At 41.8% G+C, this 16,896-nt stretch overlaps 1 protein-coding gene across 2 annotated transcripts in view; it reads left to right on the forward strand.

Annotated features, from left to right (window-relative positions):
* Positions 1–16,896, forward strand: part of STK4 (serine/threonine kinase 4) — a 153,011-nt gene that overhangs the window by 95,357 nt on the left and 40,758 nt on the right. The window contains exon 11 of one of the 2 annotated variants that reach the window (XM_081290379.1): positions 6,141–10,664. The exons of the other annotated variant lie outside the window; for it this stretch is intronic. Within the exon in view, the coding sequence (XP_081146505.1) occupies positions 6,141–6,299 (159 nt within the window). The 3' untranslated portion in view covers positions 6,300–10,664. Of the gene's footprint in view, positions 1–6,140; positions 10,665–16,896 lie in introns of those variants that run through there. 2 annotated transcript variants of the gene reach the window in all.

The raw sequence follows: 16,896 nt of genomic DNA on the forward strand, positions 1-16,896 counted from the left end.
TGTTTATACTACATCCTCCATTTTCCAAAAGAGGATTTAAGGTAGTAACTCCCTAACCACTTTCTTTCTGTTGTGCATCCAACTCTGTGGTATGTAATTTACCAATTCCTATAATCTGTATAGCTTCCCTTGTAGGACAAATACTGTTGTCCTCTATAAAAAAGTGAGGAAACTGAGGCTTGTACTAGATGACTTTCCCAGTGGTATCCATCTATGAAGGCAGTGCTCAAAGACAATACTTAGCTGCTTCTCTGGTAGAGATCTTGCTCTTTATATTCTTGTTGCCCAGCAGTGTTCCTAGCCTAGTGTAGCTTCCAGTAAACTGATTGGTTTTGATTTGAATGTTCAGCTGCCTTGAATTGAGTGATGCACACCAGGGCATGCTGTTCATGTCATAGGCACTTTGGTATTTTTATAAGAAGAAAGGCAGCATACCCATTTTACAGATGAGGAAGCTAAATTCTAGAGAGGTCAAATGATTTGCCTAAAGTATTCCATCATTAGTAGTGGCAACATTTTTTTTTAATACTTATGTTTTCTTAGTTTTCAGTTGACACAACATCTTTATTTTTTAAAAAATTTTTATGTGGTGCTGAGGATCGAACCCAGCACCCCCCGCATGCCAGGTGAGCACACTACCGCTTGAGCCACATCCCCAGCCCCGGCAACATTTTTTTTTAATACTTATTTTTGAGTTATAGGTGGACACAATGTCTTTATTTTATATTTATGTGGTGCTGAAGATCGAACCCAGTGCCTCACACATGCTAGGCGAGTGCGCTACCACTTGAGCCACATCCCTAGCCCTGACAACATTTTTTAATACAAGGGCCATGTAACATGTTTAAGCTAATTTCACAATTCTTCCAGCCTTCCACATTTATCACTAACAGCCCCATTTCCATAACCCTTCAGGTCTCTTCCAGTTCTTATTGAATTACTTTGGGCCAGTTACTTGCCCACTCTTATCCTTACTGACCTCATCTGTAAAAGGTGATCATGGTACTTACCTTACAGAAACATGAAATGAAGTAATGCAGACAAAACAGTTAATTCAGTGCCCAACACATCGCCACTGCTGAAGTAATTAGCCATTTCTTCCACGTGTATGTAAAATCCGGTAGTAAGACATCATTATATCCAACTAAAATAAGGGTGAGACTGAATTTTGGTCTAAAGTACCTATCTGCTTTAAGATGCAACACATTTCCAGAGACCACATCTTTTAATTAAGATAAACCTCTTCTGCACACCCATTTGTTGCCTTTACCTGTTCAGATGTCCTTTAGCAGACATCAGACATCGACTGTAAAGGCAGCAACAGATAAAGAGCTCAGTGTTTATTAGGCTACAGGGAGCACGAGCCAGCATAGACCCCGGCACGCACTGTCAGACTCAGAGCCCATCCTTTCCCATTCACCCAGAACTCCTGTTGATTAGTCTACAGGTGGTTCGGAAATTCTAAATACCTAAGATTAAAAGGCTTATTTTAGCTTCTCCTTCTGAAATGTGACCTCTCCGAGGAAGAGGGCCAGAAATGCCTGTGCTGGTCTGTTCTCTTCCACATAGCACCTTCCATAATGACCCTGTGGCTCTGAGGTAGTCACTCATTTTGACCAGAAGGACCATGTCTTTCATTCTTTTTATCATCTCATTCTTTCCAAGGTATACCTCTTGAAGTTCTTTTTTGAATAAAAAATTACACTGGGCATGCCCTTTAGAAATGGCTGCCCTAGGATTAGAGATCTGATTATTGTCAACAGTACAAAACACAGAAGCGTTAATTAAGTGAGCAGAGTTGGTTTTGTTGTTGTTGTTGTTGTTTTGTTTTTGTTTTTTTAATTCCAAAAGACTGTTGAAGGGAATCACTTTTAAGTTTACAAGCTTCAAAAGAACAGAAACTAACTTACCACCTATTATACACTGTGTCCTCTCAGCACCTGCCCCATAGTTGTGTAGTGTGTGATGATGCTCAGTGTAAGCCTACTCTGTGGATGTCAGTGGTTCTCATAATTGTTTGACTACAAATGAAGGGAATTTTATTCATCCATTCCTTGAAACAGTATTATGTTTAATAATAAGCATTAGTCAGTAAGATAGATAAGGTCATTTGTTCCCCTCATAGAACTTACATTTTAATGAGAGAAACAAATAAAAGGAATAAAAATAATTACAAGATGCATGGTTGTTTTGAAGGAAATAAACAGAGGAGGCAACCTTTCCAGATAAGACAGTGAGAAAAGGCTTACTCATGACCCCTGAGGAGTTGCTGTCTGAGCCAAAATCTAAAGAATAAAGAACTGAGCATGAGCCATCTAAGCAAAGAACTGAGCATAAGCCATCTAGGCCTTTGAGTCTGGAAAAAGTGCAAAAAGGGTCTGAGCAAAGGGGAGAGTGACAGATCAGGAAGTCAGAAGGAGTGGTGGGGACCAGAGATGTGGGACCTTTGTAGCCCTTGGATTTGGATTTTACAAGAGTGCAGTAGAAAGAGTATACGTGGGTTATCTGATTCTTGCCTGTATTTAAGTGTGTTTGTTGCTGGGAGGTGATGGTGGCTTGGTCTGAGGGGCTAGAGATAAAGACAGAAAACACGGTTGGGTTTAAGTTATATTAGTATTTCAGAGATGAGATTGATAGGACTGATGAAGCTGGGATGTGGGCAGGAGGGGAGTAAGGGAAAGGGAGGGATCAGGGATGATTCTGAGAACCTGAGAGAAGGGCAGTGCTTGGTGTGGGGAAGACTAGGAAGTAGGGAGAGTTTGGTGATGGCCTGGGTGTGTATATAGCTCAGGTGTAGAGTCCTTGCCTAGCATGTATAAGACCCTGGGATCTATCCCCACTACCACCCTACTTCCGCGTCCCCCCAAAAAAGGTTTGGGGATGAGGGAGAGATGGGACTCAAAAGAGTTTTGTCTTGGATGTACGTTGTAGATTTCCATGAGATACTAGGGACTGAGGTACCCTGAGGGTTCTGATCTGGACAAGGTCTGAGGCTGGAGGAGAACTCTGGGCTAGAACCATAAATGTGGGGGCCATTGCATAGAGAGGATGTTTAAATCCTAAGGCATGCTAAATTGTGAATTCCCTTACTTAGGGAAAATAACTCAAGCTACCTACATGATTGGTTTAAGAATTTGCTCTTTTAGGGTGCTGGCTATAGAAAAACTGTAGAACTACAGATATTTTACTTGCAAGGTAGCTACATGAAATTTATTTGACATCAAGGACTGGGAAGGTGAAATACTACTACACTTGGCGCCATAAAATCATTGTCTAAGCTTGTTTTTCAGAAAAATCCATATTTTAATGGTGTGACCAAGTCATCAGCAGTGCCTGGCTCAATGTTCTAAAAGGTCAGGTATAACTTAAGCCCCAAGGGCCTTAGGGCAGCTGTAAATTAGAGTCAAAGGAAGATGAAATGGAGCAAGAATGTTCGTCGCCCCCTGATTCGAATCAAGAAATCAAAACTACCTAGAAATTAGAAACCTAAAAGCTTTTGACCAGAGATAGAAATTATTTTGTGAGGATTTTGATAATAGAATAATAAGGAGGATGTAGAATCATGCTTATAAAATTTGAGGAATTATAAGAAACACCTGAATTAACTTATTTAAAATGTAGTCTTAAAATGTGGTCTTATGCCTAACCTCCAAGAGAATCTGATTAAGCTGGTGCCCCAATCTGAGTTGGAACCCAGGACTTTTTATTTCTAGCTAGTGATTCTGGTACAGATGACCCATTTATGTGGAGAAACATTGAGTCTGGAAAGACCTCTTACAGATGGGGGGCAGGCCTGTGGGGATGAGGGGCCTGCCCATAATCGCAGAGCATTTTAGACTGTCAGTGCGGTTTTACTTACTTAAGTTGTGGGAAGGTACCAGCCCTTAGGCATTGTCAGCACAAAATAAAGTAGGATATTTTCTTTTTCACTTGTTGATTCTGCTTGAATCAGAGGTTTCAGGAACAGTTGTTATGAAAGATTAATTAAAAACTTTCCAATAATAAATTAATAACAGTAATAACAACAGTGATAAACTACCACTTATGGAATGTTTGCTACTTGCCAAACACACTGTAGGAAGTTCTGAGCTGAGAATGCTATGCCTTTTATCTCATCTAAGTTTCAATGTAGCCCAAGGGTGCAGAACTAGGATTATATGTTTTTCAGAGAAAGCTGAGGCTCAAGAGGCAAACTTACTTCTTCAGGTTGCACAGACAGTACAGATTCAGGTCTGTGATTCTAAAGATTAAGCTCTTAGCAACCAGTGACATTCAGTTTCAGGTTTGGGGTCTTCTCTCTTTGGAGAAAGAATTGAAGACACTAAAGCTGAGGCAAGGATCACTCTTTGGGGTATCCTAGACCAAGAACATCAGCCTCGAAGGTGGTATGAAACCACAGGCTGGAAAGAAAGTGCATTTTTTTTTTTCAGCTCAAAACTTTCCAGCATTTCCTCATACTCTAAAGTCTTTCCATTCTCACATTATAAAGAACCTTTCGTCTTTAACTGTTAGTTTTTCTCACTTCTCAGACAACCTCCCCAAAGCCAGCCAAGGAAAATTCCTGTGGTGACAGGTCACACTACACCATTTCTAGGGAGGCCACTGTAGCACTCATTCATACCCCACCCCATAAAGAAGGGTGAACAGAAAGGGCCTCCTTCACTCACACCTTCTGTAACACTTTCCTGTTGAGGCCTCAGGAAGGGGCTGAGGGATATGATGATTTTTATAAATGTGAACACAACAGATCTCTTGTGAGACTTGGTTGAGCCCTTGAGTTCTGGAAACACTCTGCCTATTAAACTAGCCATGAGCAACAGAATGAAGTATCACCACCCACTGTGGATAATGTGGGCATTCATTCACACCCCGCTAGCCTTGCTGGTAATCAGTCAGTACTGCACACCATTATGGTAGCAGATCTCACTTAATTCTTTTTTTTTTTTTAAAGAGAGAGAGGGAGAATTTTTGATATTTATTTTTTAGTTATCGGCAGACACAACATCCTTGTTTGTATGTGGTGCTGAGAATCGAACCCGGGCCGCACACATGCCAGGCGAGCTTGCTACCGCTTGAGCCACATCCCCAGCCCTCACTTAATTCTTAATGCCACACATGACAAGGCTTCACTGTCCCCCTTCTGTAGCTGAGGAAGGCCTAAAGATATTGGTAACTTGTCAGTCTTGTAGCATTTGCAAGAGAAAGAGCCATGTGTTAAACATAGGTTGAGTTGTAAGACCTGCAGGTTCTGGTTAAGAGGATGCACTCTGGAGCCAGACTGCTCAGGTTTGAATCTTGACTTACTAGCTGGGAGATACTGGGCAGGACATTTAGCCACCCTTTTCCTTGGCTTGTTTATCTGTAACATGGGATGATAATGTTCTCATATCATTTGTTACAAGGGTTAAATGAATCAATGCATGTGAGCACTTAGTGCCTGGCATATAGAAAGCAATATTAAAGTGCTAGCCATTATTAATTTATATATCAAGTCTTTTTATTCCTTTGGATGGAAATTTGGTCTCAGGTTTTTTCCAACCCCTTACCCAAAGACTATATGCTCAAGAGTCCTATGTAGATGATCCAAATGTAGCACTCAGAAGAGTGCCTGGCATCTACTTAGCCCTCAGTAAATGTTAGTGGTGATTAGTGTACAGTGCCAAGACACTGTGGGAAGGCAGCGGTTAGGGGAGAGCATCCTACCTCAGTCAGCACCATCCTCTGGGGTGTGGACCAAGAAAGAGAGACAGGCACTGGCTAGATGCTCCTTTCACAGGACCAACAAGAACTGAAGGCAGCCATTATTTCACACAATAGTAGCAGCATGTTTCTGTAATTGTAATGCCCTAACAAGCAAATGTATATTTCACTAATTTAAAGGATAGGGAAGATGAAAGTACTGTTCACTGAGTTTCTGGTCAGGACACATTGAATAAAAAAGATTAGTACCTTTCCAAGGATAAATTGTCCCAGAACAGCTTTGTGGCATGCCATTCGGTAGAATCAGTTATCCCTGTCGAGCATCCTATGCTGGCCACAGTATTCTCCAATCTCCCTTTCTTCTGGGAAAGCTGAATTTCTCTGCCATCCTGCCATAGGCCTAGGCTTTGTCGTGACAGTATTTTTCACTTCTTTTTTAGCTTAAGAGTTGGACAGTGGAGGACCTTCAGAAGAGGCTCTTGGCCCTTGACCCCATGATGGAGCAGGAGATCGAAGAGATTCGGCAAAAGTATCAGTCCAAACGGCAGCCAATCTTGGATGCCATTGAGGCTAAGAAGAGGCGGCAACAAAACTTCTAAGTGAGGCCGTACCCAGGTCTTTGTGAACTTCGGATCCTCATCTCACATTTGTTAGCCAGCACTTCTGCTCTGTCATTTCTCCACAGCACCTTTGTGAACTCAGGAATGTGCGCCAGTGGGAAGGGCTACCTTGACAGTCATTGTGCCATCTTGATGAGTGCATTTACATTGGTCAGGTATATTATTTAAAAGGATTTGTATTGGCGCTTTTAACTCAGAGTTTTAAACCCTAGAAACCAGAGACTCCTAGTTGAGTAATAGCTGGGAAAGTTTTACATTGTCTTTTTGTTTTTCTTCTCCAAATAGCTTTTGATTGTTCTTTCTAGAAGACTTTTTAAAAACATATAAATATGCATATATATATATATATAAATTATAAAGATTCCCCACTCAATGTGGTGGCATCTCTGTACAGGTACAGTTTTGAACAGTTTTGCATCTTTTCTGTAAGATTATGGTACTGTGGAACATGAGGACAGAGGACTCTAGGAGGCTGTAAGGGGATTAGCGAATCCCAAGAGCCAGCCTTCTCCTTTGCAGGACTGCATTTAAAAATTAGGCTTGGGGTGGTGCTTGCACCATGGTTGCAGCCTTGAGCGGGCATCACTGGCTTCTGGGGCTGTTGGTGGTGTCCAGGGAAGCCTTGAGGATTTGTGTTTGCTCTCTGAGTCCCAGGAGAAGCCTGACACCTTCTTTGCAAATCGGCCTTTGCTGTTTCAACGCCTTTCATCCATCTCCACTCTCCCAACTGCCTAAGTCACATCACAGATACTGCCCAGTGCCTTAAGAGGAGACGTGATCCAGTGAAGGGACAGGCCTACCAGAATTCTTAGTGAACATAGGGATGTATTCAGTTCACAAAGGGAAAGGGCTTTCGAAGTTCTCATTGTTCATGTGAAAAATCACATATGTGATGTTTTGCTCTGCATTCCTTATAGAGAGGAATAGAGGGCATTGCTTGCTTTTATGATCCACATTCAAATATGTGACTATTTTCTTTTACTGTAAGGGGTCTAAAAAAGATAAATGAATACCAGATTAAAATTTGTTTTTCAGGAGGCTCAAGCCACACACATAAAATGCCAGAGTTGGAAGGAACCATAGAAATCATCTAGTCTGACACTTTGTTGTGTAGATGGGAAAACTGAGGCTTTGAGAGGGAAGTGACGTGGCCAATATCACAGCCCAAGTTAGAGTAAGAGAAGGAATTGGAACTCAGGACTCCCCTCCTGGGCCACTGAACTGAGCAGCCCTTTCCCTGAGGAAAGAGACTTGTGTCAGTTTTGATTAAGGGAATCATGTTGACAGAAACTTGCTCTTGCCTTGCCTCTTTAGTAGGTAACCTGGATATGAAGCCATTCCTCATTCAGTTTCAACAAGTGCATGAGCTCTGCACCATCTGCCAGTAGCAGACCAGCACCCATGAAGGCAGATTTAGGGCCCGGAGCAGATCAGAGGGCTTTTCAAAAGACAGTGTGGAGCAGTCCAGTAAAGTTAGCTCAAAGCCACATTTACTCACACAGCAAAGATAAGAAAATTAAGAAAGACAATCTTTTTGTCTTCTAATATCTCTTCTTCCCTCATGGAAGCCATGACTGGGTTGCACCTAAGGATACTGTAATTTGACTCCATAATTGCTTTTGCTCCTTGGACCTGCGAATCGATGGAAAGGCAGAGAACATTCTTCCTCTGTGACCAGCTTCTGTTATTTGCACTTAAAGCAAGTTTTAAAAATTGCAAGAGACAGTTGGTCTTCAGGGCGTGGCCAGTGCAGCAGCAGTGTGGCAGAAGTAGAAAAATAGAGGGCAATTTGAAGATCTTGCTGGAATTGTATTTGTTGACCACCTATCATAGGCCAGGCACAGAACTAGATTAATTAAGTTCCAAATTTCACAATAATCCCATGGATGACGTACTTTGTCTCCATTTCATAGATGAAGAAATGGTTTTGTGAAGATTCCTTCCCATTAGTAATACAGCTAGTAAGTGGCAGAATCAGGATTCATAGCATTACTACAGTACTAATATTTACAGAGAAAGGCAAACTCATGAGTCTGTTTAAAATGAAGTGACCATGTTTTACACAGACTAAGTGGCATTTTTAGTTTGGAAAACAGCTGAACTCAAAGTCAAGTCTGCCAGCCAAGTAAGTTTTAAAATCCAAAATACTGTGTTTATTAACACTTCTATCTTGATCTTTTTGCCCCTTAAACAAAGAACTTTGGTGTTGGTTAGACAGGAGAAAGCCTGTTTTTTCCTTTACTAAACAAAATTCCAGAAAAGGAAAGCTCAGTTTTTTCTCATAAATATTCTTGGGCCATGAACCTTGATCTGAAGTTTGTTTCAAGTAACACGTGGGCACCCAGCTTGCTGGCCAGCAAAGTCCTCTTTGGACAGTATGTTTTAGACCAGAGTAATTTCCTGGTGTGTTTGTTTTCTCCTGACAGGAGCACAGCAGCAAGTCCTAGTCATTTTTTCCTTGAATACTAAATTGAAAACACTTAAGCTTGCTTTCATTGAGCTTCAATATTTGCAACTCAAGCTTCAGAAAAACCATGAGCCCTTCACCTAATTGCATCTTTAAAATATCTCATATTCTTTAGAAATATCTTAACTGTTTTGCCATTAGTACATTTGAAACATATTTCTATTTTTATTTCTCCCTTATCCCTGTCCCTAACCACCATTTGAGTAGATAAGATTTGGCTGGCTGGGGTTGAGAAGAGGGTTGGTGGGTGGGTGCACATATGGACTGATGGACATTAGATAGGTAGGTAGGTCAATAGAAAGAATGAATGAACCAGAAATCTGAAGCAGTTTAAGAAGTATAATCTTGACTCCTCAAAACTATAGACTGTAATCAAGAAAACATTTATTTAGCACTTACAGATGCCAGAAATGTATTATATGATTTAAAACTCAGGAGCCCTGCTACTGTCAGGAATGAGATGGCATCATTCCTGTATAACCTACAAATTTTAAAGAACTGATAATTACAGAATATTATGAACAATTTTACACTAATAAATTCAATAACTAACATGAAACAGACAAATTCCTAGAAAAATACAAAGTGCTAAAGTTCACTCAAGAAGAAATAGATTATCTTAACGGCCATTTTCTAAAACTTAATAACTTTGAGAGAGAGATGGGTATTACTGTCCCTTTTTTACAGATGAGGAAACAGGCTAAAAGGTAAAGTCTGTTGCTCAAGTTCATGTTACTGGAAAATAGCAGAGCCAGGATTCAAACCCAGGTCCTCTGCCTCTTGATCTAGTGCCCTTTCTAACATACCATGTTGCCTCTGAAGATCACAGCTCCTTATTCATGAGGAAATTGTTCCTGCCCACTTCACAACCCTCACCCCACTACCACCCCACCCCACCCTCTCTTAAGCACTGTGTTTATGGTTTCATCGGGTATTCATTGTCTTTGGAATTCACATTCTGATTCGAGTTTGGGGGGAAAAAATCTCTTCCACCAGCTTGCATTTGGACCAACTTGGGGGGAAAAGAGGCTTAAATGCTGTTGCTGATATACAATTTTAAAATGTGAAGTTTGTAGCTTTAATTTTTTTGTAACATAAACTAATAACACCGGCTTAAGTGCTGACTTGAGATGCTATTTTGTAAGGTTTGGATGTAAATAATCAGTTGAGGTCAGCAGTTTGTATATGTATGAGACATAGTTTTCTCCACTGCCCCTCCCTTTTGGTTTTTTTAAATTTGAGATGCTTACTATGTGCTTTTATGTTAGAATTGTTGTTCTCCAACCTTCCTTCTTCTGACATCTTGTTTTAAATAAACTGTCCTTTGGACCACAGACTGTCCTATTATTAAAAATGAGATCCTCCACACATGCCTGCATAATGGAGTTGTAAATCCTCGTGACACTGACTCTGTTGGGTGTAGATTCTGAGATCCAGAGTTGGGAGAGGTAGGTGACTTTGATTGGGCACTTACTGTGTGCCAAGGACTGAGTTGTCAGGGATGTAAAGATGAACAAAACGCAGTTCTTGCAGAGCAACTGGAGAGGCAGTCGAGCACAGAACCACACAAAAGAACTGCTGTGGTTGCATCCTCATCTGCTGTTGCATGCCACCCCAGGCACAGCCCAGCATTCAGAGTAGAGCGGCAGGGTCCTGGCCTCTCATGGCCCGTCCTTATCCAGGAATAATTCCCAGCCTGACCTTGGATTCTCCTAGTGTTAAAAACCTACCTGGCAACATGGAGGAACAGAGCCACACTGAAAAGTAAGCAGGTCTCTCGAGTCACATTGCTCTGTGGTATTTAATAAAATAATTGCATAGTCTGCGTAATGTCATCATGCTCCTCCGCCAGCTTCTCCTGGAGTGGGGTAATGGTGTGTTTATTGTTGCCCAATTTACTCACCTCACTCCTTGAAATATTCAGTGTACTTTCCTTACTGTCACCAGGGTTGATGACAAATATTCTCTGTTGGTCAGATTGAGAATCTACAAACAGAAGGAGAGGAGGGATGAAGTAAATTAACACTGATTAAGCATTTATTACATGACAGACACGATGCAGAGCCTTTGAGATTACTTCACCTTATTCTTGCAGTACTGTCATCTTGGGTGTGTTTTTGACTAACAATCGAAGGGCCCTGCCAACATTTAAAATGGGCAGAGGCAGGTTGGTGGGGTGTCCTACAGTAGTGCATCCTGGGACAGTTCTACACAACTTGTTAATAAACATTTGAGACTCATTTGCAACTAAAAAAGTACATTTTATGTGATCTTACTGCTAATTTTCCAAGAACTACGTAGAAATGAAGACACTTGTAATTCCTTTTATTTGGAGCTTTGCCCAGAGTTGTTCTCCATTTCAAGAAAGTTATATCATCAAAGGCAACGATGCTTGTGATTTTCGAGTCACTAGTGCAAGAAAACACAGCAACATTGGTTTAGGACTGTAACTTTCATAGTCACAGAGATTCTACGTAATGTAAACAAATAGTGATAACTGAAGAAAATAATATGCGGGCTGAGGATGTGGCTCAAGCAGTAGTGTGCTCGCCTGGCATGCGTGCGGCCCGGGTTCCATCCTCAGCACCACATACAAACAAAGATGTTGTGTCCGCCGAAAACTAAAAGAAATAAATGTTAAAAAAAAAAAGAAAATAATATGCTATAATTATTAAAAAAAAAAAAGAGAGATGGGGGTAGGATTGAGAGTAATGTGTGTGTGCACATATGTGTAGGGAGAGAGCTTTACATAGAGTGATCTGGGCAGGCCTGTGAGAGATGGTACTTCAAGTGAGACCTAAAAGATAAGAAGGAGGGGGCTGGGGTTGTGGCTCAGTGATAGAGTGCTTGCCTAGGATGCGTGAGGCACTGGGTTCGATCCCCAGCTCCTCGTTAAAAAAAAAAGAAAAAAAAACTAAACAAAGGCATTGTGTCCATCTACAATTGAAAAATATATATTTATTAAAAATATATTTATTTAATATATATATATATTTATTATGTATATAATATATATATTTAAAAATTAAGAAAGGAACCAGCACAGGTGGGAGAACTGAAAAATGAGCATTCTGGGCCAAGGGAAAGGCGAGAGCAAAGGTCCTGAGGCAAGGACAAAAGTTTACTTGTTGGGAGAATGGAAGGATGGTCACTCTCGCTGGGACCATGTGTATGAGGTAGGTGAAGGGTGTCAAGGTGGTCGTGGGAAGGGGTGTGGGTTACTCCCCACGAGGAGGAAAGACTTTAGAGGGTTGTAAGCAAGGACTGGCTTGATCAGATCATACTTTTAAAAGTATGTCTTGGGCTGGGGATAGCTTAGGGGAAAGAGAACTTGCCTACTATGTGCAGGGCCCTGGGTATAAATCCCCAGGAGTGCAAAACAAAAACTGTATGAGATAGGTTTAACCTTAAGCATCAGGAACATGTTTTTTTTTTTTTTTGGGGGGGGGGGTTGTTTCGTTTTTTGGTACTGAGGATTGAACCAGGGATGCTTTACCACTGAAGTACATCCCCAGTATTTTTTTTTTTAAATAAGATAGGGTCTGTTGAGACTGGCCTCAGACTTGTGACTCCCCTGCCTTATCCGCCTTAGTCACTGGGATTATAGTCGTGTGGTACTGCACCCAGCTGGAACCTGTAAATTAAAACTATACTGTTATACTGCTATCACTACACACCTGTCCTAACAGCCAAAATGGAAATGATAGAAATTCCTGCGTTGGTGAGATGTGGAGCAGCCAAACTCTGCACACTGGTAAGCACACCTGGGACCCCGAAGTTCCTCCCGAGGTAATTCCCCAATGGAAACGGGCATTTACTTTTACAGAACGACACAGACAAGCATGCCGTCCTGGAAACCCTCCGGATGCCCAGTGACAACAGTGGATAAATTACATAAATACAGACACAACACTGAGGAAGAACACTGAGAATGAGCTAACTAACGTAGCTACTGTGGCAATGAGCAAAGACAACCAAATGAGAAAGCAAAGGCTATTTTTTTCTGAGCCTGCTATATCAAGGGAGTCAGCCACTGTTACTTGTATTTTGGCAGAGACTCAAAGGCAGGCAGAGGAGTGGGAAAACCATAGTGGGCAAAGGGAAGGTGCCAGGTGTGTCCTGATCACAGGCTGTCGGCATGGGAAAGCTGCAGGCAGGCTACCTAGAAGCAGGAAGCTCTGTGTGACTGGTGAGGGGCACATATGATTTCCTCTGGTTGGTTATAAATTGGAAGTGGGGACTGAAATTAGAGAATCTGTCAGTTATTAATCAAATACTGGATGTTTGATTAATAACTGACAGTTATTAGAGAAGTTGCTGTTTAGTTTCTTAAATTGTCACCAGAGACAGCAATCTGGCCTCCTGGGCTGTTGGTCGTGATACTGGATGCATTTCCTGAGCAGGCTGCTGCAGGTTGTAGATCAGAGGTCTTCTTTTATATGTGGTCTGGCCATCGTCCACATGTACAGTCAATCTCTCACTATATTCAACAATGACTGAATCTCTCGAACATTAGAAATTAGCCAGACATGTCCACTGACAGATGAATTAACAAAATATTGTATTTACATATAGTGGAATATTACTCAGTTCTTAAAAGGGAAAAATGTTCTGACACATGCTACAACACAGCTAAACCTTAAAGGCATGCTAAGGGAATTAAACCAGTCACAAAAGGACACATATCTGATTCCACTTATACAAGCTGACCAGAGTAGTCAGGTTCAGAGAGATGGGAAGCAGAATGGAGGTTGCTGGGGGAGGGAGGAGTGGGAGTTGCAGTGTTAAATGGGTAGAGTTCCAGATTGGAAAACTTAAATTTTTTAAAAAGTTTTGGAGAGGGGCTAGGGTTGTGGCTCAGTGGTAGAGCACTCGCCTAGCATGTGTGAGGCACTGGGTTCTAGCCTCAGCACCACATAAAAAATAAAATAAAGGTATTATGTCCATCTATAACTAAAAAATATATTCAAAAAAAGTTCTGGAGGTGGATGTGGGTTGCATAGCATGAATACACTTAATGCCACTGAATTATATGCTTAATATGGGTAAAATAATAAATTCTATGTATATTTAACTACATAAAGCCAGACACAAAGGAATATAGACTGTACAGTTCTATTTATATAAAATTCAAAACCAAGGAAACCTATGATGCTAGAACTCAGGACAAGCTTAACTTGGTAATTATGGGGTGGTGACTGGGTGAGAGGACATGGGCTTCTAGGGTGCTGGCCAACTTCTGATTATCTGGGTGCTTGCTACATGGGTGTGCTCACAGTGAGAAAATATATCGAGGTGATCTCTTTAGATCTGTGCTTCTCCCCCCCCTTATGCATTTTATACTTAAATAAACAAATCTTTACTGCACTGGACTCTCTGCACGCCTCCAAGGTTATGGATGGAAAACTACCTAGGCCTATGGTAGCTGCTCTTAGGCCAGCAGCATTTATCTCAGTCGCTTTGGCACACGATGCATCCAAGTTCCAAGCTTTGGCAGCATGAATTCTCCACTCACACTCAGGCTTCTGGACCCAGTGTTCATTCTGAGACATCTATGACCTTAAGAACAAGAGTGAGTTCAATTTGCAACTGCAGATAAGCAGACGACCTTCTTCCCCAGTGCCCTCTGCTCAGAGTCGCTTTCCTTGTCTCTGGGAAACAAGACCTCTGATAGAGGTTTTGATATTTAGTATTTAAGCTGGGCACAGTGGCACACACCTGTAATTGCAGGGGCTCAGGAGGCTGAGCAGGAGGACCTTGAATTCAAAGTCAGCCTTAGTAATTTATCAAGGCCACAAGACCCTGTCTCAAAATAAAATATAAAAAGGGTTGGGGATGTGCTCAGTGATTAAGTGCCCCTGGGTTCAATCCCCTGTGTGTGTGTGTGTGTGAGAGAGAGAGAGAGAAACTCATACACACATACTTATATTTAGCATGATGCCAGGTATTTTTATGTTATTTCACTTAAACTTGACATTAATACTCTAAGAAACAAGAATCTGAGGCTCAGAAAGGCAAAGAAGCCCAACCACTTTGTTGGGTTTCTATCACTTGTAACTGAACGATTCCTTCCCAACCTCATTTCAGGATCCACACCTTAAAGCTACTACCTTCAGCAATGCCCAAGGAGTTAAGCTTGCCAACCAAAGGAATGACAGGTGTGTGTGCCACATGAGTGTAATCCAGTGTTAGGAAGCTAGAGTTTGAAACCCTGATCCACTCTTTTTTAATTGTTGGCCTTAGTTTTCTTATCTGTCCAGTAATGATGATACAGGTTTGTTTTTTGTTTTTGTTGTTGTAGATGAACATAATATCTTTATTTATTTGTATGTGGTGCTAAGTATCGAACCCAGTGGCTCACATGTGAGGGGCAAGCGCTCCACCTCTGAACTACAGCCCCAGGCTGATGATACTATTTTATTATTGTTGTAGTTGTCTTGCAGGGTTATTGTAAGAAGTATATGAAGCCAGACTCAGTGCACATGCTAGTAATCCCAGCTACTCTGGAGGCTCAGGAAGGAGGATCGAAAGTTTGAGGCCAGCTTTGGTAACTTAATGAGATGGCATCTCAAAATTTTAAAAGGGCAGGGAATATAGCTCAGTGGTAGAGTGCTCCTGGGTTCAATCCTCAGTACACACAGTGTATGAAATAATGGACATGGAAATACTTTATAAATTGTAGAGTGCCACGGCGCCTGGCCTAACTATTGATTTTTCAAATCAGGACTGGGAAGGAGTTCTCTGGCAGAGGCGCTGCACCATGTGTGATTGGACTATTGGTAGCCTTGTTGTCTCCCACAGAGGTCTGTCTTCCTGTCTCTCTTGTCCTTGGTTTGCCGTTACTGAGAGGAGCCACCTGGCTGCCGTTCTCACACAGTGGTATTGTGAAAGATATTTGTTGGTTTTGCCACTTCAGGATCTCTTTCCCTTATTTTAATAAAAATATCCCCCTTTTCCTTAGGGAACTATTCTCCAGCAGTGTCTGGGGAGACTGTCTGTGGTAGGCCCTCCCATCCCTCCCCCAGGCCATTTGAGGGCATGTGATCCAAACAAGCCATTTAGACTCAGTCTTAAGGAATTTTTAGATTGAGCAGAGTGATCCATATAATGAAGGTGTTTGTCACCCAGCCATGGTAATTACACTGCCCTCAAGAGACGATTCATGGCTTCTGCCTCTATCTTTGTGTTGCCCTCACCGGTACCTTCTCAAAGCCTGGCTGGCTAATACTTTACTCCTCTCCAGTATCTATCCAATGCGGTCACTTGGTTGTTTGCAACCAATGTTCCTGATATTAGAAACTGGACCTAGAGTTGAGTTGTAGGTAACATGTCTTCCAGGAAATGTGGGGTTTTCAAAGCTATTGGGCTGTCATGGGGCAAAACACTGAGGTTGTTGCTCCTGCTCTACCCTGGGAAGCCAGTGACTGGGGGATGTAATGATAACCAACGATTTCTTGTATGACCTTTAGCATTTGACCACAGGGTCTGGTTTCCAAGGAGAGGTAGCATGGGTCACAGTTCAATTTTAAGGAAGTGAAGGGTGCCCAGCTTGTGTGATGGAGTGTTTCTAACTGTATAGAATAATATAAACGGAGAGTCAACTAAGCGAGATCAAATATTATTATTTTTAACATGAAAGGAAATGTAAATCATTTCTGTGACCATGGTGTAAGAATCTCTTATGACTCACAATAGGGCCCAGTTCTCCAGGTACTAGAGCTCACAGCTGAGCATGCAGGTTGCTGAGTTCACAGCCATGGTGCACTTCTGAAAAGTTGGGCGTCAATAAAGAAGTGCCAAGTGAGCGCACGCAGGAGAGACCCAAGGCTCTCTAAAACACTGTTTCCAACAGTTCACAATGTCCTCTAGGAGAAAGAAAGTGCACAACTTCCTGCTTGCCCCACCCCTCCAGGCTGCTAAGCTGGAAAGTGGGACCAGTTTGGCCTGGAGGCTGAAGAGTAAACTCTGGGTAGAAAAGAATCTTGGGGCCATACAGAATTGCAGAAGTTGTTAACTGATACCATTAGAAATTGGGGGAATCTTGTGGAAATGGATTTCCATGGTGCTTCGTCAGGCAGGGGGAAGATGTAAGTTTGGACCAGGCTGATC

The sequence above is a fragment of the Spermophilus citellus genome (genome assembly GCF_964194105.1).
Source record: "Spermophilus citellus genome assembly, chromosome: 4".
In the NCBI taxonomy this organism is placed as follows: Eukaryota; Metazoa; Chordata; class Mammalia; order Rodentia; family Sciuridae; genus Spermophilus; species Spermophilus citellus.